The sequence below is a fragment of the Silurus meridionalis genome, chromosome 1, assembly GCF_014805685.1.
Source record: "Silurus meridionalis isolate SWU-2019-XX chromosome 1, ASM1480568v1, whole genome shotgun sequence".
Taxonomy (NCBI): Eukaryota; Metazoa; Chordata; class Actinopteri; order Siluriformes; family Siluridae; genus Silurus; species Silurus meridionalis.
Genome location: NC_060884.1, coordinates 2,701,856 through 2,726,855, shown reverse-complemented (window position 1 = coordinate 2,726,855; position 25,000 = coordinate 2,701,856). Strand labels below are relative to the sequence as shown.

General features: G+C 40.7%; 1 protein-coding gene and 1 long non-coding RNA gene across 6 annotated transcripts in view; both read right to left on the bottom strand.

Moving 5' to 3' along the window:
• Window positions 1–18,440, bottom strand: part of scn1lab (sodium channel, voltage-gated, type I like, alpha b) — a 46,080-nt gene extending 27,640 nt beyond the window's left edge. For 2 of the 5 annotated variants that reach the window (XM_046847682.1, XM_046847696.1), the window contains exons 1-8: window positions 18,123–18,440; window positions 8,791–9,113; window positions 7,873–7,991; window positions 7,683–7,772; window positions 7,251–7,379; window positions 4,717–4,808; window positions 1,483–1,755; window positions 214–277 (exon numbers count right to left, since the gene is read on the bottom strand). In XM_046847682.1, coding sequence (XP_046703638.1) covers window positions 214–277; window positions 1,483–1,755; window positions 4,717–4,808; window positions 7,251–7,379; window positions 7,683–7,772; window positions 7,873–7,991; window positions 8,791–9,060 — 1,037 coding nt within the window. In that variant the 5' untranslated portion in view covers window positions 9,061–9,113; window positions 18,123–18,440. Of the gene's footprint in view, window positions 1–213; window positions 278–1,482; window positions 1,756–4,343; window positions 4,436–4,716; window positions 4,809–7,250; window positions 7,380–7,682; window positions 7,773–7,872; window positions 7,992–8,790; window positions 9,114–16,742; window positions 16,989–18,122 lie in introns of those variants that run through there. The other 3 variants (XM_046847678.1, XM_046847689.1, XM_046847684.1) reach the window with 2 other exon arrangements.
• A 301-nt stretch (window positions 18,441–18,741) lies between these two features.
• The window catches only part of LOC124384681, an 8,118-nt gene continuing 1,859 nt past the window's right edge, over window positions 18,742–25,000 (bottom strand). Inside the window, exon 2 of the long non-coding RNA XR_006925472.1 lies at window positions 18,742–19,053. This is a non-coding gene — a long non-coding RNA (uncharacterized LOC124384681). The remainder of the gene's footprint in view (window positions 19,054–25,000) is intronic.

Below are 25,000 nucleotides of genomic sequence, written 5' to 3'. Positions count from 1 at the left end.
AGGGACATGGTCATGGGCATGCTGGAACAGGTTTGGGTCTCCTAATTTGTAGTACAGTTTGCAGAAAATCACATATGCCTGGAAAGTCAGGTGTCCCAGTATAGGTGTCCCGGTATAGTGTGTATATTTACCCAGAAGCACTGGGGTCATTTCTAAAAATTTATTAAATATTTGAAATGTGAAATTAAGAAATTGAAAGACTTTCTTTTTTACCCTGCATCACTGCCGTTCCCACACAGCAAGGCGTCTCTGCGGTTTGGAAGATAATAATAATTATCTGTTGAAAAAGAGGACAACAAAAAATTTATCGCAATCCACTTACACTCACTCTCTCTCACACACACACACACACACACACACACACACACACACACACACACTCACACACACATAGATTTATTTGGACTGTGAGATCTAGCTTACAGCCAGTGTATCTGTGTCCAAACAAAGCTTGACCACTGAACCATATGGGTTATGAGCTCTGTCCCTGGGGCATTGAGGTCACACACACACACACACACACACACACACACACACACACACACACACACACACACACTCAGGCAGATGCTCTAAGGGCACACAGTGACTCATATAACTTGGACCACTAGTAAACTAAACATCACCCAAAGGCCCTCTTACATAATCACACATCTAACATCAGACTCACACATAGTAGTGTAGTGTCACATATGGCATGTAAATATAGACATGGATATAGAATACACACACACACACACACACACACACACACACACACACACACACACACTCCTAGTGGGCATGACATTATATAAATCCTGCCATTGTGTTATACATCAGTAACTGGTGTCAACAGGTTTTGATTTCCACTCATTGAGTTGCCTTTTATTTTATTTAAGACCCTTTTGTTTGGATCAAGGACCAAAATAGAAAGTTGGCTAATAGTTGACAAAACGTGTGCTTGTACACTATAAACACATCTGAGTTCGTCCACAATTTGGTGGAAATCCCTTGAAAAGTTTGCGATTGTGAGGCTTTTCTGTTTCGTTCCACAACATCCCCATCCTAAATAACATCTTTAATCTCAATGATGGTGTAAAGTCAGTGGTTGAGACATTGGATATTGGATATATACTAGAGAAGAGAAGAGAAGAAGAGAAGAGAAGAGAAGAGAAGAGAAGAGAAGAGAAGACTAAATCCTGATCTCCTAATCTCAGTAATGGGAAGGTGGTCGCTCAGACACTGGTCTTTGTCTGGGAAGGTCACAAGTTTCAATCCCTGCACCATTAATCTGCCCCTGCTGGGCCCTTAAGCAAGGCCCTTAACCCTCAGCTGCTCAGTTTTAAGTCACTCTGGATAAAAGCATCTGCCAAATGCTATAAATGTAAATATAAATGTAATCGCATTTGTGCTCATTCTATTCCTCCTGTATTCGCGTCAGTCCCGAACACTTCATCTGCATAGTTTTCATGTTCAGTTCCATCCCTAAAGCCCACTCACTCTTGTCGCTGATGTACTCGGTCCAGTTGAGCGCATTGGAGGCGTTGAGCAGGTCGAAGCCAGTGCTGATGTTGAGCGAAGAGGTCAGGTTGTTCTCGGTGAAGTTCCCCGTGCTGTTCCACTGCGGCACCCTCACGCACTTCTGTCGCAGGTTTCCCATGAACAGCTGCAAGCCGATCAGCGCAAACACGCTCAGGCAGAAGACGGTCAGAATCATTACATCCGACAGCTTCTTTACCGACTGGATCAAAGCTCCCACGATGGTCTTCAGACCTGCAGGGACACCCCACATTTGTCAAGACAAACACACACCTACGCATACACTTAAACATATATTAAAGGAACCCTCCAGTGTTGTTTTTCGTTTTAATTCATTATGGGTTTGTAGACTATTTACACCAAAAGTATGCAACCAGAAGACTTGTATTTTACTGTATCTCATTCCACATTTAGTCGCCATTTGCTGTTATAATAACCTCCACTCTTCTGTAAAAATGAGTCGTTTGAGGTGTTTTGAGTGGCACATGCCCTTCAAGAGCAGTCGAACATCACTGGAAGACAACGAGAGATCAGGAAGACCTTCAAGGAGCTAAAAATGGCGAAACCATTCGGCAACTTGCACATAATGATCATCGGAGAACAATCCACACGATCCCACTTCCGCACCCACCCTAGTCCCCAGATTTGGCTCCTGCAGACTTCGTCCTCTTCCCGAAGATGGACATCAAGCTCAAAGGTCAACGTTGTGAAAATCTGGCATAAATCGCAGAAGGTGCTTGACACGCTTTAAAGACTTCCAACACACGTTCCAGTGCTGTGCACATTGCTGTGTTAGGGGATTATTTCGAGGTGACAGTGTTTGAATAAAGATAAATAAAGTACTTTCTTGTTTATCCCAAAGGTTTTCAATGAGGAGATCAGAGCTCCATTGCAGGTTACCCAATATCTGGCACTCCAACCTACGTAAACCAGATCTTCATAAATGGTTTTGTGCACAGGGGCATTGTCATGCTGGAACAGGTTCGGGCTCCAAAGTAAAGAAAGAATTTTATGCTATAGCATTCAAAAGTGTACAACTGTGTGCCTCAAAGTTTGGGGAAGAACCACATATGGTGGAAAAAAAGTCATGTGTCAAGTCAAATAGAGGGCAACTTACTTTAGCTCTGTGTATTTAAAAATGACAATAAAAGCTTCTTGACTTGACGTAACTCGACCTCCATAATAATGCATAAGCAATGGGACACTTAATGTGGAATATTGTTAATGAATTAAAATCATTTTCTCTATTTTATACATTTTTATTTTAGATTCTGGTCCTGGGAACTTGCATTTACATTACAGACACTGTTGGACTTAAGCTGGGTTTGAACAACACTGGAACACTATTCCTTTAATTTCTTTTGCTAGATCGCAATAGATTTATATTTAGCCTGATCTAAATATAAATCCTTTTAAATAGGCCAGCGAATCCAGTCATTATCATATGAAATACTTTCGAAATCTCTGTAGTAGCGGTAATTTAGGAAGCTGATGAATGTTATATGTAAAGCATGCATACTCTTGCGCACACACATTGTTGTGAGTCTGCGCTTCATGACTGGAGTCATTAGAGTAAAGTGTGTCGTTAGCTGAGCAGGTTTAATGCTGGCCAGCGATGACGGCGTGTTACTGCGTTAGTACAGCGCTTTCGATTGGCTCATGCTTCGAGAGATCGCTTGGTAAAAACATTAATGCATGCAGTGTACAATGGTGTATAGGAGAAACCATGTGTGGTGTGTGTGTGTGTGTGTGTGTGTGTGTGTGTGTGTGTGTGTGTGTGTCATGGCAAAGAGCTGCCATGCTTCACACTCACACAACACGAAATCAAACAGACCGGCGGCGGAGCGCATGCGCACAAAACTCAAACAGGAGACGTACAACAAGAGAAGAGGAGAAGAAAGAAGAGAAGAGAAAAGATGAGACGAGAAGAGAAACAAAAGAGAAGAGAACCAGAGAGAAAAGAAGAAACAAAGAGAAGAGAATTTGAGAGAAGAGAGGAGAAGCGAAAAGATGCTTAGAAAAAGATGAGAACAGCAAACAGAAGAGAAGAGAAGAGAAGAGATAAGCAAAGCAAACAGAGAAGAATGGAGAAGAATGGAGAAGAGAAGAGAAGAAGAGAAGAGAAGAAGAGAACAGAGAGAACAGAAGAGAACAGAAGAGAACAGAGAAGAATGGGAAGCTGTGTAAAAAAAATCTGTGTAGATCAGAGAAAAGTAATAAAAGCAAAGAGAAACTGAGCGAAAAGAGACGAAAACATAGAAAAGAGAATCCGAGAGAAGAGAAGAGAAAAGCAAACAGAGAAGAGAAGCTGACAGATAAGATGAGAAAAAAGAGAAGAGAAAGTGAGAAAAGAATAAACAAAGAGAAGAGAATTGTAGAGATGCTGAGAGAAGATATCAGAAAAGAAGAGAAGAGATGAGAGGAGAAGAGAAGAGAAAAAAGAAGTCCTCCAAACATCACACTGTAGCCTTTAGCAATGTCTCATGCAAAACAATAAGAGAAAGTAAAAAGGCCTGTCTATTCCCCAAGACATGGAGATCTGTAGGAAATAACAGAGCCGAGTCTAACAGAAGGAGGAAGAACACTACAGAATGTTTTCTACAAAAGCCTGGAATCCTTTTGTCTCTCTTTTTTTGTGTTGTTTCTTTGTTTCCGAGTGAATGGATTCCTGCTTTTCTCAAGCCGCTAGGAGCGACAGAATGAGTGAGAGAGGCTAGTGGAGGAAGGGGGGGATGGCGTGAGTGAGAGTTGGGATGGACAGAGAGGCAGCCTCTGGCCCTGAGCTGGGAACTGGGAAGTGGGAACTGAGAACTAGCTCTCACCTGGGATCACTGAAATAGTTTTGAGTGCTCGCAGAACCCTGAAGGTTCTCAGTGCAGAGACATTGCCCAGATCCACAAATTCAGTTACATATCTGTAAGGAGGGGAGGGACAGGAGAGGGAGGGAGGATCACACACACACACACACACACACACACACACACACACACACACATACATACAAACAAACACACACACGTTAGGACAGGACAAGGCAGCAAAAGAGGGAAAACGTCGCACATGGACTTACACCTGACTGACACCTTGTGCATGTGCATTCTCACACACGCAAAAGGAGGCATGCGCACACACACACACACACACACACACACACACACACACACACACACACACACACACACACACAGCCCTTACCTGGGATAACTGAGATTGTTTTCAACGCTCTGAGCACTCTGAAAGTGCGCAGAGCTGACACATTGCCTAGGTTTACAAACTCAGTTACATACCTGTAGGATCAAATAGAGAGTTACCACAGGGCACACACACACACACACACACACTCACACACTCCATGCATCCCACACACACACACACACACACACACACACACATACACTAATGGTCGCACATGGCATTTTCAAGCGCAACAGGTATACATTCTGCTTAAAAATCCTGAAAGAAAAGATTTGGAGAAAGTCACACAATTGTCATAAATGTAGTCGATCTGCCAAGATGTCTGCTGTCCTGAAGCTAACAAAGCTAGCAAGCTAATCTTCCTAGATGATGTAACATGGACAGTTAATAAAAAAACCTAAACCAATTGCTATCAGTTATCATTTATTTGCCACATGAACAAGCTGGTTTTGTTTCATCAGTCGTTAGATTTTTATTTATTGTAGATTTTAGTTTACATTTTCCATCTAAAGCTCTTAAATTGTTAAACGGCTGTGAGGAATGGGTCGATACAGAGCAGAAATTAGATTCAAAGTGGCTGCCATTTTAAATTTTACCTCCATGACCTTGATTAGCAGTTAATGCTAGCATGCTATTACTTTGGTTACTCTGCATTTTATTTCAGTGTGTTTTGTTTTGTTGTTGTTTTGTTTAATTGCCTGAACACTTTATCTGCTTCGTCATTGCTTCTATTTCTGTGCTTTACCACCTAAGGCTAAGGCCGGCTGTGTGAAATTAGCCTGAATATAAATAAAACAATCCGAGTTCATTCTGAGGTAACTGAATTTGACAGACTGGCACGATTTAAAACATAATAACATAACACTGTTTTTAGGTCTGTCAATGCTGTTGTCCATTTATAGAGCTACAAGTACATCTTACAGTGTTTGAGAAAGTGCTAATGCTAAGCCACAACTATTAGTTTACTAGCCTAGTAGTTTTTTTTCATCAAAAATTTATAACCTGTAAATTCTTATGCGATTGACAAATTTCCTGACTCAGAAAAGATAATTCTGCTATTAATTTATGCTAGCTTCCTTGTGAAAATTAGCAATTAGCATCAACACACAGCGCCCGAAAATCTTATCCGCTACTTATTGTTTGTTGCAATGGCTATTTCACTTACTAACAAACGATGATTTTGATAATATTTATCTTAATATTCTTGAATTGCTGTAAGTTAGGAATGTAAATAGAAGATAAATTCAATTTGACCGCCAAAACAATTTTTAGGTCGACAGCATCCATTTTGCCCATTTTTTTTAGGTAATGGTGTGTCCTACAGTGTCAGGAGAAAAGATATTCAAAAGTCTATTTGACACTTGAACTCATTTATTTAGTATGCTGGCAAAGTAATGTTAAGTTAGAAGTACAGCTAAAGCTTGGCATTCTGACCATTTTAATAATGTGATATTGATATTTTCTTTCAAAATTTCTTAAAATCTTTTCAATGGCTACTCCACACACAGTAATAAAATGGCAGCTATGAGTTTTAAGTTACATGACATTGCCAAATGTATTCGCTCGTCTGCTTTCACATGCAAATGAACTTGAGTAACATCCGATTCTTAATCCATAGTGTTTAATATAATGTTGGCCCTTTGCAGCTAGAACAGCTTCGGGGAAGGCTTTCCACAAGGTTTAGGAGTGTGTTAATTGAAATTTTTTTACTATTCTTTCTGAAGCGCATTTGTGAGGTCAGACACTGATGTTGGACAAGAAGGCCTGGATCACAGGCTCCACTGGATCTAAGGGGCCGATCCCAACTTCTGAAAAACAGCCCCACATCATAATCCCCCCTCCACCAAACTTTACACTTCGCACAATGCAGTCAGACAAGTACCGGTCTCCTGGCAAACGCCAAACCCAGACTCGTCCATCGGACTGCCAGACAGTGAGCGTGATTCGTCACTCCAGAGAATAAGTCTCTACTGCTCTAGAGTCCAGTGGTCGCGTGCTTTACACCTTTGCATTGCACTTGGTGATGTAAGGCTTGAATGCAGCCACTCGACCATGGAAACCTTCCATAAAGCTCACTGCGCACTGTTCATAAGCTAATCTGAAGGCCACATGGAGTTTGGATTGGTCTATTGTCTCTGAAGAAAGTTGGCAAACTCTGTGCACTATGTGTCTCAGCATCCGCTGACCCGCTCTGTGATTTTACGTGGCCTACCACTTGGTGGCTTAGTTGCTGTTGTTCAAAATCCAGTTGACTGTGGAATATTTAGTAGCGAGGAAATTTCACTACTGGACTTATTGCAAAAGTGGCAACCTGTCACAGACGCACTCTACAATTCATGCAGAATTTTGTTCGCTATACAAGACTTTACCTTCAAGCAAATCTTAAACTTCTCGGCTGATTGACATTTAAGATTCATTTTTGGCTACATTTATTGGAAACAATGTACGGCGTTATGTATGGTGATTGTACTAGTACCAGCAATGACTAGTTTACTGTATGTGTAACAGGAGAGACAAACGGTAATGACACGTACGCCATGACGATGACGCTGAAGTCCAGCCAGTTCCAGGGGTCTCGCAGGAACGTGAATTTTCCCACACAGAAGCCGCGGGCCAGGATCTTAATCAGAGACTCGAATGTGTAAATCCCTGTGAAGGTGTACCTGTAGGGCAAAAACGCTCTTAAACATGTAATCAATCAAATAAACATTTTCAGCATTCACTGACATGCACGCTAAACTTTAAGGGGTAATTGGTCACTTAAAAAAAATAATAATTCTCTCTCTGGAGAAGGAAACTGAAAACTGACCCCATGCCCTTGATTAAAGCAATGTACACTAGAAAAAAGCCACATGCTTCATCATACTTTCTCCAACTGAATTCCATGATTACTACATGTCTAGTAACACTTCAGACTGCACTATTAATGACTTAATGAATGCGTTAATTAACACGGCATGACTTACTCCACGTTCTTGGCCCATTCTGGGGGGTTGCTGAGCGTCATGAAGGCGCAGTTGGTCAGGATGGTGCACATGATCACAAAACTGAACATTGTGGATCATAGTCAAGGGGTTTACATTACACATACACACAGTTTGTATACCAAAACATACACCGTTCCTCTCATTAGTGTACTCTGCATCTGAAGGATATGAATGCACCAGCACTTTAATGGAGATTCTCCTCAGAGGGTTGAATGGACTCAGGATGTAGAGGGCAGGCGTGGCATTGAAGCGGAATATCGCCTTCCCACGATTCAATACTATAAAGGTCTGGAAAACACAAAGCATTTGAGCAGGCATGGTTAAAACCTTGCTTGAGTTCAGAGCTTTCCCACAGATATGCTGAATATAAAATGCCTAATCTAATGTTAAAGTCATTTCAGCAGAACCTGAATATATTGGGTTGGAAAAGTTTTCAGGCGGTAGATGCAGCTTCTAATTGTCTGTAATTAAAGCACCTTATACTCATAAGTGTTGTGAGAATTTAGTTTGTGGATAGAATAAAACTCGGGTTTTAAGAGAAATTGAAATCAGACAATCACTAAACACATTACTAAGGTCAAAGGTTTACATGTCGAATTGGTCTCAAAAAATGGAAGCATTAATATATATTTTTTTGTTTCTGTGCCTTTTTCCTTGCATATTTTTTTCTTAATTTCCTGTCCTTCTTTTTCTCTCCTTCCTACATATGCTTTACCTTTCATTTCCTTGCTTTCTGTCATCCTCCTATTCCCACTAGGTATGCTTCTATCCTTTGCCTTAGTTTCCCTATAGCCTTTTCTCTCTTTGTACTCTTACTTCTCTTCAATCTTTCATTTGGTCCCCATGCTTTTATTCCCTTCACCACTTTTCCGCTCTCTTTTCTGTTTCACTTCCATGTTCTCTCCTTCTATACTTCACAACATCCCTTCTTTCATCATCTCTTTCTACCTCATACCTTCTTTTTAAATTTTGATCTGATCCCTTACTCTGTCCTATCCTACACTCTTCATTTCCTTCAGTGCATAAGCTAGTTCCACATCTCCTTCCCTGGTCATCCCTCCCCCTTTTTATGCTCCCGCTCTCATACTGTTTGGTTGCTGTAGTACGGGTCCAGGTCCTCCAAAGGTACGGACACCAGTCCAGGAGGAATTTCTCCGTAGATGAAGGGCAAGGATTTCCCTGCCTCCAGGTCGCTGTTGGGCTTGGGCCCATTCTCGTCGTCTTCATCGCTGCGCCTCTCGCCTTTGGACCGTTGGGCCGCCTCCTCAGCGATGCGCCGCTCGATGGCAGCGAGGGATTCTGGAAGGAAGGGCTGGAAGCTGTCAGGTCCGGGAGGAACGAGCAGCTGGGCAGCCATATTGACATCCTGCTCCTGGAGCCGGACCAGCTAGCCTACAGTCACACCGGGAGCTGGAACAATAAAAAATATATATATTGGTGATTGAGACGTCTTTGCGTGATTTCTGCACGGGGCATTGCTAAAAAAAAACAAGTAACCCAGATCGCCTATAAGTGAGGTTTTTTTAAGCAAGCTAGATAAACTCCAGTTACAAAACCATTGTCTGTTCAAGTCCAGTGGTTGAATTTTTTATTACTTGATGATTAATCAATATTTATCAATCTAATCTGCATATTTTTTTTCACCGTCTGGTCCAGAATATAAATTTCAATATAATAATTTTTCATTCTGAGGTAAAAAAAAAAAAATAATAATTTAAATCATTCTGAGGTAAAAAAAAAAAAAAAAAAAAGTCTTTCAGGATGGTCGCTGTGACTGTTTTTAGGCCTGTAAAATGTTGTTGATTTATAGAGCTTCCAGCATATCTAACAGTGTTAGAAACATCTTAAACACTGTTTGAGACCCTAAGCTGAGCAACAACTATTAGTTCACTAGCCTACTAGTTTTCATTTTTCATCAGAAATTCATATTTTCCATCAAATGCCTGTAAATTCTTAAGTAATTGACAAATCTCCTGACTGTAGATACTTCTACTAGTACGTTATGCTAGCTTGCATCTCCCGATATTAGCTGCATTGCATTTCTGTTTCCGAAAACTGAATTAGTGATTTTGTTTTCTTGGTCACTGCATCATGGTTTATATCTTTGACCACAAAAAGTTCCACGTTTTGGATCTCTGTAGATTATCCTGAAAAAAATGCAGCGAAAAATATTAGCAATTAGCAGCAAAGATAGCATCCGATAATCTTGTCTGATTTTGATAATATTTTCTTGATATTTTTGAATGGCTGTAACCATGGAATTAATATTGGAGAGAAATTCAATATGGCCACCGTGACTGTTTTTTAGCTCTACAGCATCCATTTTTTTAATTTTTCTTAGATCCAGACCATTGGCACAAACCAGATCTCCACATACAGAACTATAACCCACTTTAGAGAAATAAATATACAATGAGGACATGCAAAAGCAGATGCCTTGAATTTTGACCAAATTTAAGATATAAAAATACACAGAAACTGACACATCTCTTTGCTACCATCAGTCAATGAGCTCTGTAGCCCAAACATAAACATCAACGATAAAAGACACGTCATCGGACTGTCATGAATCCCATCACCCCTAAATAATTTTAAGACTTTTTATATTTATACTGACTCTTTTTGTTTTTGCTCAGTCCTGATTGGCTGGTTGTCATCGTGTGGTGAGATGTCTTTTTGTGTGTGAAGTTAATGGCGTTAAGCATATCTGAGCTGGCTTATGACGTTCATTCGCTGATTATTCAGCCTGCCAATTTCTGCTGATGTCCCTGACACAGCGCTGAATGTCGATTGCTATCACAGGATTGACAGGTGACTAACAGAAGCTCAGCTCAGCTCAGCAATCATCTATTTTTTTTTACAAAAATACACACTGAGGTTTTAACTTTCACAAGGTGATTTCATTTTGTCTCGGTTTTTTTTATTTAGCTGGAGGACAAATGGACTCAGTGTATCTGACACTAACACTGATATCTGTGCAATCCTGTCTGTCTGAATATAATAAGAAACAATCTGTTTAAACAAGAACACCAAATGGCCTTGAGTTGAATAAAAAATCTTTTTTTTCCCACCAAATGAGACATTTCTTTCCCCGGAATGCCGATTTCCTGGTCCCTAAGTATGACAAGCTCTTCTTCGGGTCTCATCTCTCCACTGATGAGACATGAAGAATTTATGGGTGAACCCACGGCCGTAGTGAGCCACACGAGATGGCAAGGTCAGCAAAATTACAAGCTAATGAAACATCTCTTGGCATACCATCGTCGGCGGGTCGCTCGAGCCCTCACGGATGTTGTTCTTGGAAAATAAAAACGAAATAAAAAGCAAGCTCTATCTAGAGGCGGCAAGACTGTTCGACGTGATGGTGTGTGTGGTGAAATCTGGGAATGATCATGTGACTGGCAAAATGAAAAATGGTGATTGAGAGTCCGGACGGAGACAGAGTGCAGTAATTTGTGTGCATATAGACCCAGGGAGGAAGAAATCATAGATGACAGAGTTAGATACTGAGAAAGGGAGATAAAGAGAGGATGAGAGAGATGGACGAATGAAAGAAAACAAAGTCACCATATTACTGATAAATTATTGAGAGAAATTGAGTGCTGGAGTTGTTTGAAAGACTGATGTGTTTTATGAAGTCTCACTTGGCCCTTTATTGCACATAATGAAATGGACACGCCCAAGTGATCAGCCCCTGGTGGAAACCCAACTCCTTCTAGTCTCACTGCTCAGCTTTTAGCACACGAGTGCTTCTGCAAAGATACAGAACACACACACACACACACACACACACACTCCAAATGTAATGTTTATGGTGTGGGGCAGGGTATAGAAAGGTCACAACTCAAGGCAGCACCATGATAAATCAATTCTCTGGTCCATCTCGATGTGTATAATTATTTATAACACAGAATTCTCCAATCTGATTGGTCTGTCAGATGTTGTTGATTCGTTTTCAAGTACTATTAGAAACAGATCAGATGTGTGCAGGATATTAACATGTATGTTTTTGTATGACACTGGAGAGATGTCTGAACAATCTATCTATCTATATAGACAATATGTGTTCAGCAATTAATATGTATTTGTTTTTCTTCCTCCTCTCCTTTCTGTTTTCCCCTCACTTTTTCTTTCTCATGGTTGTAGCGTATATTGTGTTTTGGTGAAAATAGGTAACGCAGGGGAAGGTCAGTTACAGGGGTAAACATACAAGTTTCTATTGTATTTTCTTCTTATTGGTGTTTTTGGGAAAGATTACAAAGAAAAAGGAAAGGGTCTTTAGTGTGGTTGTTTGGAACATTCAGATAAGTCTTCAAGATGGAAGAGGTTTTACATTTTGTCTCATTTTTGAGACTGGTGAGAAAACAGCTGTTTCTAGGAGATTAACCAGTATAACACATTAATGTACGATCTAAAAGGTAACTGTGTCAGCAGTGAGAGAGTGGAGGGCGGAGCCAGATCGAACGAGTGGTAAGAAACCCCTGCAGCTGATGAAACTGCTCGGGGGTGGGGGCTCGGAGGGTTGATTCCCTCAACAAGAAATGAATACGGAGCAACTGAAATTTTGCACACAACATGGCCAAATCATTTACTTTTCTTTCTCCAGTCTTTACAAACAGATCCTGTAAAAGCCTCCACTAATCGTAGCAAATCAGCTAGCTAACTAAACGTAAAGGCATATCACAACAATGTTAGGAAGCTGGGGTCAGAGCACAGGGTCAGCCATGACACAGCACCCCCCCTAACATACAGGGTTAAGGGCCTTGCCCAAAAGTGTTAGCTTGGAGATACTGGCTCATGAACCCCCAACCTTCTGATCCAGGAATCCAGAGCCTTAAACACTAAGCTACCATGTTTCCTAGCTAGCTGCCTCACTATGATTTGTGCACTCCAGTTAAAGCTGTTTCTGGTTAAATCCTTTTGTTTTATCTTCGTCTGGTGAGCTTTCGTGTTGCGAATCAGAAGTTAGGTTCATGAGAAATGTGTGGCTGTTAAACTCACAAACTGCAGTAACCGCACTGACAAGCAAACATAGAATGCTATAAACGATTTAAGAACCCACAAGTGAGTGAGCTGAAACTAGCCCTCATCAGCGCTGGAGAGTTGCTGTGGTGCAAATGGAATAAAACACAGCCGGATATTCTGTTGTAGGAAAATGATTCATTTCTGGGAGTGGTGTAGCAGTAACTCCACTTCATCACAGACTATTGAATCTTTCTCTATAACAGCATGTTTAATTCCATACTCAACACCATTTTTTTTACACAATTATAATATTTGGGGAATAATAAAACCAGAAATTGATTTGTTCAGTCATTCGTATGGAAATGCCATTTCAGTAAGGGGGTTGGGTCCAGCTGCATAGTGTTTGGTATTTCTCTGCGACTGTAAATGTCTTTGATCTACGTCACACTCGGGACATATCTGGCTCGCATCCGATGCTAAGACCACAGATACAGAACATACAGTGAGTGTGTGTGTTTGCCTTTTTGTCCTCTCGTCTCTCCCACTACAGCGCCTCAGTGCCTCAGTGCAGTGTTCCCTTTTGAGAGCACAGTCACAAACAACTCGGTCACACACCAGCTTTACAGCCTCAAAACCCCCCACTCTGAGACAAACCTCGGGAGAGTCATTACACAGAACGCCACGTCTCTGCACATCATCTCCCAGTGGCCTGAACACACCTCTCAGAGACAGAAAGACGTCAGGGAATACCAAAAAAAAAATGTTTGTTTGCATTTCAGTTTAAGACTTTACTACTGAAGCTGAAAATTAATTGTATCTTCATTTAAGATGAAAGAAATGAAATTAAGCTGTTTTTACAGAATAATTACTAAATATTCAAGCTTACATTTCCTTTTCCTCTTTGACACACTCGACACAATTTATTTCATTTCATTTCATTGCATAATGGCCTCCTGAAGCCTTGATCAACATTTTACCTTAGGACACATGTAGAACCCTAAAACAGAGCCACTTGAGCATGCTCAGAACCCCTAAACATTCAAAAAACCAATTAAGAACCTTTATTCCCCCAATAGCATGGTTAGAAAAAAATACATCACAATACTTGAGCATGTTGATGACACATATCAATTATTTGTACTGAAAATGCACAAGGGTCACATTTAGACTTTAACCTTTTAACCTCCTATTTAACCCTTTAATTATTACATAAAGAATCTTTCTATGTATATATAATTCAAATATATATTAAATAATATGTTTTAAGGTTTCAGAGACCAAATCTGTGTTAAAACGATAAAAGTGGTTTAAAAAGTGGAAATTAAATGCTTAACATGAAAGAGTTTAAAAATCAAGGCTTCGAAATTGGTTATATAAAACTTTTATAAAAAAATAAATAAATAAATAATAAAAAAAAAATTCGCAATATCTACGTTATATCATCATACTCCTGAGCACCTGGTCAGCTCCCGGTGCTGAAATTCAGAATGGAGGATTCAACATAAAAATCATCTGTGATCTGGCAACTACAGTAATCTCCTGGTTTGAATATCACTAAATAATTATATGAATAAAAATATAATTATTAATTATAAAATGAAGTAAAATGTTAATACAGTACAGTACTGTATACATAAAATAGCATCTTGTTTATCACAGTTTTTCCCTTATCGCAAGTTTTAGACTTTCTGTATTTAAATAGTACCAAATTGCAATTAGGTGTGTTCTCAAGTAACATAAAACTGTGTGTTTTCCAAACAACACCAGACATTTGTACAGTAGATATGTTGGAAACAGATTATCAGCAAACTAGAGTCACTTCATCATCCCTGATTTTGTCTGTAAGCACAGGGGGTCTCCAACCTTTTATACACCATGCAGCAGTTTCGTTTCGAAAATGTTCTCACAAATATACTGCATCTTATATATTCCATGTCAATAGACAGTTTCCCCAGAATGTTTTTGCGACTTGGTGGTTTTAGCTAAACAGACCATCTTAAATTCCGGCTATTTATTCCACTGAATTATGCCTCCGCCTGATATTTCTCTTTCATTGGATCTTCAGCTTGTTATCTGTGGAACAGGATGCATCACAATGTTTTTACAGGTTATTGCTTATGGAGAATAAAAGTCTTGCTCTACACATAAAAGTTTAAAGTTTAACCTACTGTATATACACGCCTTTCAAGAAAACCTTGATCTCTTATCTATCCAAAGAAGTCTTGAGGAACCCATTATTAAAACCAGTAGAACCATTAAAACTGAAGAAAGGTTATGATAAACAGCTTTAAGTGCAAATTGCTCTGGTAATCTTATTTTTTACACAAATCTGAGCATGTGTGTGTGTGTAACTGTGTGTAGATGTGTGTGGATGTGGGTGGATTTGTAGGCGTAGGCATGTGGACTAGGCAATATTAAAACTGTCCACACTGAGAAGATGGAGTCCAACACCAGAGTGTAAATCACAGCCAGAATTATAACACACATCCATCTAGTCACTGTATTAGAACCCGGAATTTTCTCCGTGCATCCGGATCGCATTAGATCAAACAAACCGTCATCTCCAACCTTCACATCATTCGCATCAGACAGAGTAGACAGCAACTTCCAGAGAAGACACGAGGAAGAAACCCTGAGAAGAACCGGACAAAGGAAACTCTCTTTCTACTCTGCTCAGTTATATCATACTGTCTGAGGTCCTTCAATCTCAATGTTGAACATTCCAGTGTAGATTCCTGCTTTTGACTGTCGAATGTTCTCAATTTCGCATTCCCATCAGCACTGAATCACAAATTTCAATTACTAACAAAAAAAACAACAAGCATCTTGAAGTATAGATATATTAATACAATTGATTTATATCTTCCTTTCAATCATTTATCCACAGTTCTTCCCAGTCAGGGTCATGTTGGATCCTGAGCCAATCCCAGGAACCCTGATCCCTAAAGTGGAATAATTCCTACTAAATCCACAAACAAATTACTCAGTTTAGCACAATATTTAATACAGACAGTCCACCTCAACCATTAGCATGTTTGTAGCAGGTAGAAGGAACCTATAGGAAAAAACTGAATGCGATTAGAAACATGCACAGAGCTCAGGATCGAACCCTGGAGCTTTGAGGTGACTTAAGCTCCCTGATTTATTTCTCGACCTAATAAATCATGTATCAGATTTTAAATGATTTGAGACTCTTGTCTTGTAAGGGGTCTCGTATCGTGTATTGTTTTACTTAGACATATTTTATTACTTTGATTTAGACACGATTTATAATCATGTACACACACACACACACACACACACACACACACACACACACCATCTCCATCACCAGCTCCACAACCACAATCAGAAACCGAATCTCAACCGTGTTCTGAAACGCAGGTGAACACGCGACCCCCGGTCACGGACCATTCGCGTCGATGCCACGTGACATCACTTTGCAGTGATGCTTTGCGGATGATAAACACCGTTTGTGTGTGTGTGTGTGTGTGTGCGTGTACGCGAAGGATAACACACGCTCACACACCCGTGCGCATGCACACACACACACACACACACACACACACACACACACACACTCTTTAAACGTCGCCCATGATTTAGACCACGCCAAACGCGCGTGATAAAATCTACAGGTGAGTAATGTGTTCCTGAGACAATTCAGAGACACGAACCGACGTGCAGAAATGATCAGAAGGATGAACAGAAGGTCGCTTGCTTTCATCATCAACAAGTAGGATGGAGAGATTAAGAGAAAGAGAGAGACAGAGAGAGGTCTACGTCAGAAATCTGTAAGTGATGTGCTACACGATCTCACGTACCCAATTCGATCATCAGGGGTGATATCCAAGCCCCCCAAAAAAACCTCTCATCATTAAGGATGCTAGACAAGGTCACCTAAGAGCGCGTGCCTCTCACGACACATCCGCCCCCCCCCCCCCCTCCCCCTCCCCTCCATTCTTAGATCTGGCACGTTCAAACGCGAACAGCATCTCGGGTTTTCTCGTGCGTGCGTGTGCACGCGCGCGTGTGCGTCTGTGCGTGTGTTCTAGGAGGCAGGTAAGGCCTCACCTTGACTGTCACGGCTTCGTGTCGGAACGCACGGGCGCAGCTACCGTTCGCCATGTTGACGTCTCTGCTCGTTTTCCAACGAAAAAAAAAAGAATAAAATATAAGAATGAACTCTTGTAATTAAAAAGAATGCATTTTTTTTTATCTTCAACGCACAAACACACGAGCGCGCACGCGCACGGACAGGGTTGCACTGCACGCGCGCGCCCGCGTCACAGGTTTTCCTCCTCCTTCCCCGACAGCATCTTTCGGTAACGAAAAAAAAAAAAAAGGCTTCGCGACACTTCGAGCTCGAGCTCGAGCGCGCGGGGAGGGGACAAGAAAAACCGGGGACTGATGTAAGCAGGCGCACCGGAAAGGGTTAAATGGTGTCTAGGCGACAACGAAAACGTCTCTGGGCGTGCCTTCTTATACTGAGCAGCAGGAGGAGGAGGATGATGATGATGATGATGGGGAATGAGGGTGAGCATTAAAAATATCAAATGGGGAAAAATAAATGAAGAAAACAAACAAAAAAATGTCCCTGGGACTAATCGGTACCTGAACGATTTGGACAGGCGCATGCACTTTTTGGACTTTTCGGTATTCTTTCGGGTTTTTTCCCCTCTCTGCAGGCAAGAGTGGTGGGTGTGGAAGTGTGTGTGTGTGTGTGTGTGTGTGAGAGAGAGAGAGAGAGAGAGAGAGAGAGAGAGAGAGAGAAATATATAGAAGGAGGGGAAGGGGGGGTCACCTTTCCGAATGACACTCCTCATCAATAAATCAGATTCAGGGCCTAGAAATTCTTATGTAATAACAAATCTCGATAATCAAATCCCAGCACAACCTACACACACACACACACACACACACACACACACCAGTCCGAACCCTCATTACACCCCCACCCTAAAAAAAAAACCCCAAAATATAGAAATCTGTTTGAAAAATGAGATCAGGAGTGATCAGATTTCATTAATTCAGAGCGTCTATGCATCAGACAATCCGATCCTTTGAAACCTCCATATAGCAACCAGCGCATAATAATAATAATAATAATAATAATAATAATAATAATAACAGTAAAAAATAATCACTTATATACAATAATCAGAACAGATCCACCTGCAGTGAATACACGTATAACACAAACACAATCACTGCGATCTGAAGATACTCCTTAAAATCTGATCTGATTATTATTATTATTTATTTGTAATCGACCCCCATCCTTCCTGTTATTATGATTCAGATTTTAGGACAAATCAAACCCCCCCAAACCTTCTCATCCAAGACTCTACGCAAATTCTGCCATTATCCCCGATTGCATTCTTCTTCATCCTCCTCTTCTTGTTTTGTTTTTTTCTAGATGTTTCACCACTGATCCATGTAGCCAACACTCACCATGGCGAAGCCTCTCTGTGCGCCTGCAGATTCCCTTCCTCTTCTTTATTTGCTGGATTTATTTATTACATTTTAGGATCCATTTGGCTCCGTTTTTCCTCTTCCCTTCAGTGGTCCAAAGCAAAAAGAAAAAAAATAAACCAGAGAAAAGAAATTCTTCTTTCCCCACGCGGTGTGATGGTTTTAATGGCGAGCGGGCGCGCGCCTTTCGTTGATTATCCGGTGAAAACAGCTCGTCGGTCGTCTTTGCCCATGTGTCGCCTATAGGCGCTTCCGGTTGCCGCACGGGCTGCTGTGTGCGCGTGCACCGGTGTACCTTCAAACCTCATCCTTCATCTCAACCCCCCCTCCACCACCACCACCCTCCTCCTCTTCTTTCTTCTATCTCTCTGTCGACCCCACCCGCGCGTGCAACTCGGGGCAGATTCTGCGTGACATAACCAGGGACGTGGTCATGTTTAATATTATTACTATTACAATTTTGCACGATGGATGGATCTGTTTATACTCATAAAAACAATAGCAAATTATTATTTTATATTATTTTACAGTCAAGGTCTCAACACGGATCAAACTGGACTGTGTGCCAGAAGACGTACAAGGAAAAGGAAACTTCAGATGATCTTCAATGAACTTTATCTTGTTATAGATTTCAGATTTTTTTCTATTATGTTAGTCTGTGCCCACTATTTCTTTCCCCAGAAGACTGTCTTACCACCTGCAGTGGGATTTATCGCGCTAATAAAGGGACATAATGCAGCAGCGCTTTAGTCATTTCCAGTTCTCACTGAGCTCAAACAGTTCGGTTTTAATCTTCACGCCAAAACCGCAGTCCTCCATTTGTCCGTTTGATGATTATTGATTCTGGTCTCCATATGTCACGATTGTGTTGCTGTTCAGGTGCTGAAACGGGGGCATTGTCGTTGTAGCACTGATACAACAAAAAAAAGAAAAAAAATGTAACAGTGAATAATGTTCAGGTTTTGCTTTTTGTTAAAAAAAAAAATGAAAAGTGTACTCATTTGACATCATGTTAATTAATTATTCAGAACAATAATACGACATACATCAGGCATAACATTATGAGCGGTGAGTGAAGAACACTGATTGATCATCTCTTCATCATGGCTCCTGTTAGTGGGTGGATTTATTTATTAGGCAGCAAGTGAACTTTTTGTCCTCACAGTTGATGTTAGAAGCAGCAAACATGGGCGAGCGTAAGGATTTGAGCGAGTTTGACAAATTGTGATATCTAGACGTCTGGGTCAGAGCATCTCCAAAACTGCAGCTCTTGTGGTGGTCTGCAGTGGTCAGTGTCTATCAAAAGTGCTCCAAGGAAGGATCAGTGGTGAACCAGCGACAGGGAAATGGGTGGCTGAGGCTCTTGATGCACGTGAGGAGCTACGGCTGGACCGTGTGGTTCCCGATCCAACAGACGAGCTCCTGTAGCTCAAATTGCTGAAGAAGTTAATGCTCTTGATGCTCGACAGGTCAGGAATGTTTTGGCAGCAAAAGGTCAGGAATGTTTTGTTGTGCCCGATTGGTGTTATGAGACCAATTAGAGAGCTGGATAAACTGAAGCACTAAAGACATTAGATTTGCATTTATTTCTCAAATGTGCACCATCTACAGTGGAGTTATTAAATGCTTCTTAAAAGCATCTGAAACAGTTTACAATCTCTACACCCATGCATTAAAAATGCGCAGTGGCTTTTGAGTATCTCAGGTTTCTAAATCAGTTCAGCAGCACAAGATTGAATCAAAATTGATCCTTGTTGGAGAGCCAAAACTAAAAACGCCATGTCATTGTTGATTGAAGGACAAAATTATTAATGTAGTAATGTAGATGTAGCCTCATGGATCTTTGATGCAGCTTATAACAAAATGTCTACCTTGGACACCGGTGCAGGACACAAACTGCTAACTTTTCAAAGGAAAAAATATATTAAATATACAGTAAAGAGCATTTAATAAGAATTTAGCACCAAACACATGACCAGATGCTTTCATTGCAAAGCTTCATGTGTTTTTCTTCAAGTGTTTGTTGTATTTCTGATGAGGAACCTTTCGATCTAAGACTATAAACTTGCAATTTGAACCATTTTTTCTTTTATTGAAGAAATATAAGCATCTTTTGGTTGCCTTCACTAGTGGTGGATGATCTTGAAACTGTACTACATCATCATCACTTGCTAGCTTGGGGGATAAAATGGATCTGATTGCTCTAGCTGTGTCTAAACTATGCCAATAATCTGCATTATAATTGCAATGTTTCAGTAGCAGTGACCAATGTTCTTGTCTCTTTGTTCTCGTTCTGATTTAACCTCATCCTGATGTCCTACCCCTGGATGGGGCTCTCTTCAATTGGAGATCACTTTGTGCAGCTTTGCACTTTGCACCAAATCACAGGCACACTCCCAGGCCTGTAGATGTAGGTGTTTTCCATCTCTAGCACCCTGCAAATGATTAGCCTTCCTGCATTAAAGCAAAATACATTCATGTGCAGGAAGTGAGGTTCTCCAGTGACGGGGATGAGAACCTGCACCATATTATAATCGCCTGAAGGACAGGAACGCCCTCTGCTGATCCAAAGCAGAAACTGCAGTTTTGGAGATGCTTCGACCCAGTCGTCTAGACGTCACAATTTGTCAAACTCAATGGGACAAAATGTTCACATGCTGCCATGATGGAGATAATCAGTGTTATTCACTTCACCGCTCATAATGTTACACCTGAACGGTTAATGTCCATATAAAATATATAGAATTTATTCTAATCTTTTGGAAGGATAATCTCAGGACTATAGTGTTTATATAGTGTATGGCAGCACAACTTGACAAACATTTGTGGACACCTGACTATAAAACTCTTACATTCTTTCTGAACATCCCATTCCACATCTTGTCCCTATTTGCTTTTACAATAACCTATACTCAACAGGAAGATGTTCCACTAGATTTTGGATTGTGCTGGTGGAGATTTGTGTGAGATTTATTCTGTATGTTAGTAAAGTCAGGTTCTGATGTAGGTGAGATGAGGAGCCCTGGGGTGCAGTCAGCATTCAAATTCATCCCAGAAGTGTTCATAGCAAGCCATTTAAGATCTTTCACTCCAACCTATGAAAAGCATATCTTCATGAAGCTGGCAGTTCTTCTTCTGAAGGAAATTTGGGTCTCCTAGTTTGAAAGAAGGTAAAATTTAATGCCAGTGCATCCAACGACAATTGTGTCCAACGTGGTGAACAGTCTAAGGAAAAACCTCATACGGCAGGAATAACCATGTGTCCGAATACTTTTGTCCATATAGTGTATAGTATTTTGGCCCTATTTTGTGCAGGTCTGGTTGTGAAATACCCAATCTGGCAACACACATGCACAGCCATGTGGAACTCCTTGTACTCAGCAGTCAAAAGGGCATAAAACCACTTAAATGTTTCTCAAGATATAAACTCTAAAATCTTTCTATGAGCTCTGTTATTTTTTTTTCTTCTTTTATTTATTTAAGAGATTTTTTTATTCTATGTATCTGCACCTTGGTAGGCAATGACCTGACGTTTGCAATTTTCCATTTTACTACAAAAAAAAAAAAAAAAAAGCCCCCACACACCAAAGTGAAGCTCATTACTGTGTTACAGAGATCATTTCGCCCAAGAGCTCATGCTGCCCCGAGCATGTCTTGACGCATGACGCATAGACTCGGTTGTGACATCCTGCATGCACTGCTTAAGCGTGTTAGCCGCCAGGCCCACACACTCACCGGGAATTCAGTGAACCGCACAGTGAGCGGAGCAGTGAGTCAAGTACAGATTACAAGATGATTCCCCTCACCAACCAAAGCAATTTCAATATTATGAGTGGCCATTTATTTTTCTACATCCTCCCTGACACACACACATCCCTGCATTTAACTGGAATGATTCGGCATAGAAAGATTTATCAGTACGCCTGAACCCCAGGACAGCCTGCTTCACTTCATCATGACCGGGATGGTCTTCGACGGACGTACCGCATTAAGCATCTCATCACCATACTGTGCTTCTCTAAAAATACGTGGCTTTTACGACTTCGTTCACATGAAACTTCAGCACCAGACGCTGTTCCATTGATGCACCAACACTGCTGCCTGCCATCTTTGGACTGGCCCATGACATGTGCGCCACCTATCAGTAATAGCACACACTAACCACTAAGTACTGGGTACTTTTTTATACTGGTACAATGAATAGTCCCAGTTTGACTTGAACGCCCATCGTATTATTGTTAATATTTTTATTATTAATATCAACTACCATTGAGTGAAAGACAGGAGGTGGAGCTGGAGGTAGCAGAGCTGAAGATGTTGAGGTTTTCATTGGGAGTGATGACGATGAACAGGATTAGAATTGAGTTTATTAGAGGGACCGCACATGTAAGACGTTTTGGAGACAAGATGAGGGAGGTGAGATTGAGATGGTTTGGACATGTCCAGAGGAGGGACATGGGGTATATCAGTAGGAGAATGCTGAGGATGGAGCCACCAGGAAGGAGGAAAAGAGGAAGAACAAGGAGATGGTTTATGGATGTGGTGAGGGAAGACATGCAGGTAGTTGGTTTGAAAGAGGCAGATGTAGAGGACAGGGGGGTATGGAGACGGATGATCTGCTGTGGCGCCCCCTAATGGGAGAAGCCGAAAGAAGAAGAAGAAGAAGAAGAATATTATCTACCAGTGGCCATCAAACTCTATAACTTCCTCCCTTTCAGTAGGGGGCAGAGCTGAGACAATGAGTACTGACAGTATCACTGTACTATTAGACGCATTATCAGAATTTTAGAATATGTTCTTAGTTCTTTGGCATCTTTTCTATGTTTAAATACATTTGTATATATACAATATTTCATTTATTTTTAATTATATTTCATCAATATTAATTTATTTTTGTAATCCTAAAAAAAAAAAATTTCCCTTTTTTTTTTAATACCCTGAAATGTGACAAACTTGTAAGAAAATAAATAAATCTGACACTTGAATATCGCATTCAAACATTGACATTTATTCTCATCACCGCTGAAATTGGATAAATCATGCAGCCTTTTTTTATTATGAGAAAATGTGTGAAAGAGCCAATTTTCCAATAACAGCACGACCCTCAAGAGTTTCATTCCGCACATAGCAAAATCCATTAACAGCGCAAGTTTGTGGTAATTACAGCAGCTCGGTTGCCCCTGAGACAAATGATGAACAGTAAAAACACTAACGAATTAACTTGATTTTACCCCAAACAAACCCTTTCATGTGTTTAGGGACAGAAGCTAAACTGCAGCTGTGTTACAGATGGGGGAGGAGCTTATTTCAGGGCCAGAAAAAATTTACCAAAAAGCAGACTGCGAACATCCTTTTGCTAACCTTTCATACACACACACACACACACACACACACACACACACACACGTTTTCATTAGGCTTACTGTGCTAAACACCACCCTCAACTCCGTTCACACTTAAATGCACAAAGACACACCTTACACATGTATATAAATATGTTCACAATCTGATTCTCACAGACACACACACACACACACACACACACACACACACACACACACACACACACAGACTGTATTCTTGCTATTTTGAGTTAGTTGGAGGACATGTAAAGTAAACACCCTACTGTGGAAGCAAAAACCATGGAAAGACAGGAAGTGAGGTCATAATACTGATTTGCACACAAATATGTGCAGCGGAATTTTATTTTCATTTCATTTCCTTTTTGATTCAATGTGTGTGTGTGTGTGTGTGTGTGTATGTATATCTGCAGCAGCTTAATCATGCTGATACCTGTATTTTTAAAAAGAGACACAATGGTTCTGATCACATGCACATTATCAACTTGTGCTGTTAATATCATGAACAGCAGCTACGCTAATTCCTCTCCACTGCTTCTCTTTCTCTCCCCATCCCGAGGCATCCTGAGGTTGCTCCAGCTCCAGTCACCTCCCACCTCGTGATGATTACGGACCTTTAAAGAAGTAGATGCCGAACTCACAAACATCCTGAACCATCTAGAGACGTACCAGTGCCATTTGGATCCCGCTACATGTGTGGAGTTTTGACATTGGACCTCCTGGAGTGTTTAAAGGCTCTGGCATGGAGAAGCTGATGCTGGATCTGTGGTGATCACAAATGCTGAGCTTATAAAACTCGGAGCTACTAACCATATAGACTGTTTAAGACTGCAGAAAGAACATTACTTATAATCTTATACTCCAGTAATCATGTTAGTTCTCACTCTCCAGTGTTCTGTATTGTTTAAAGATTTATGATCAAACTCTTGATGTCACCCAGATGAGGATGGGTTCCCCTTTTGAGTCTGGTTCCTCTCAAGGTTTCTTCCTCATAACATCTAAGGGAGTTTTTCCTTGCCACAGTCGCCACGGCTTGCTCATCAGGGACAAATGCACACCATTCACCATCACTGTTGATTTGTGTAAAGCTGCTTTGAGACAATGTCTGTTGTGAAAAGCGCTATACAAATAAACTTGACTTGATAAACTTGACTTAACCATTTCAATATCCTGAAGTGCAAAAGTTTACACCCCCCATTTTTTAAAGGGGAAAGGTCTCTGTATTCAATCATTTACCATTAAATGTAACTATAAATAGACAAAAAAAACACCCATGTGTAGGACTGGACATGATGCTGTGATGTAGGAGGAACAAAACAGTTCATGACGTTTGAAAAATTGACAACTTTGGAGTAATGTACTGTTTCCACACCATCATATTTTTTTGGGTTTTTGACACACGCACGCATGTTCCTTTCATTTTTTCTATGCAACAAATGTAATAGAAGGCGGAAAAAACAAAACAAAACAAGAATTGGACAGTGAATGAGTGGTAGA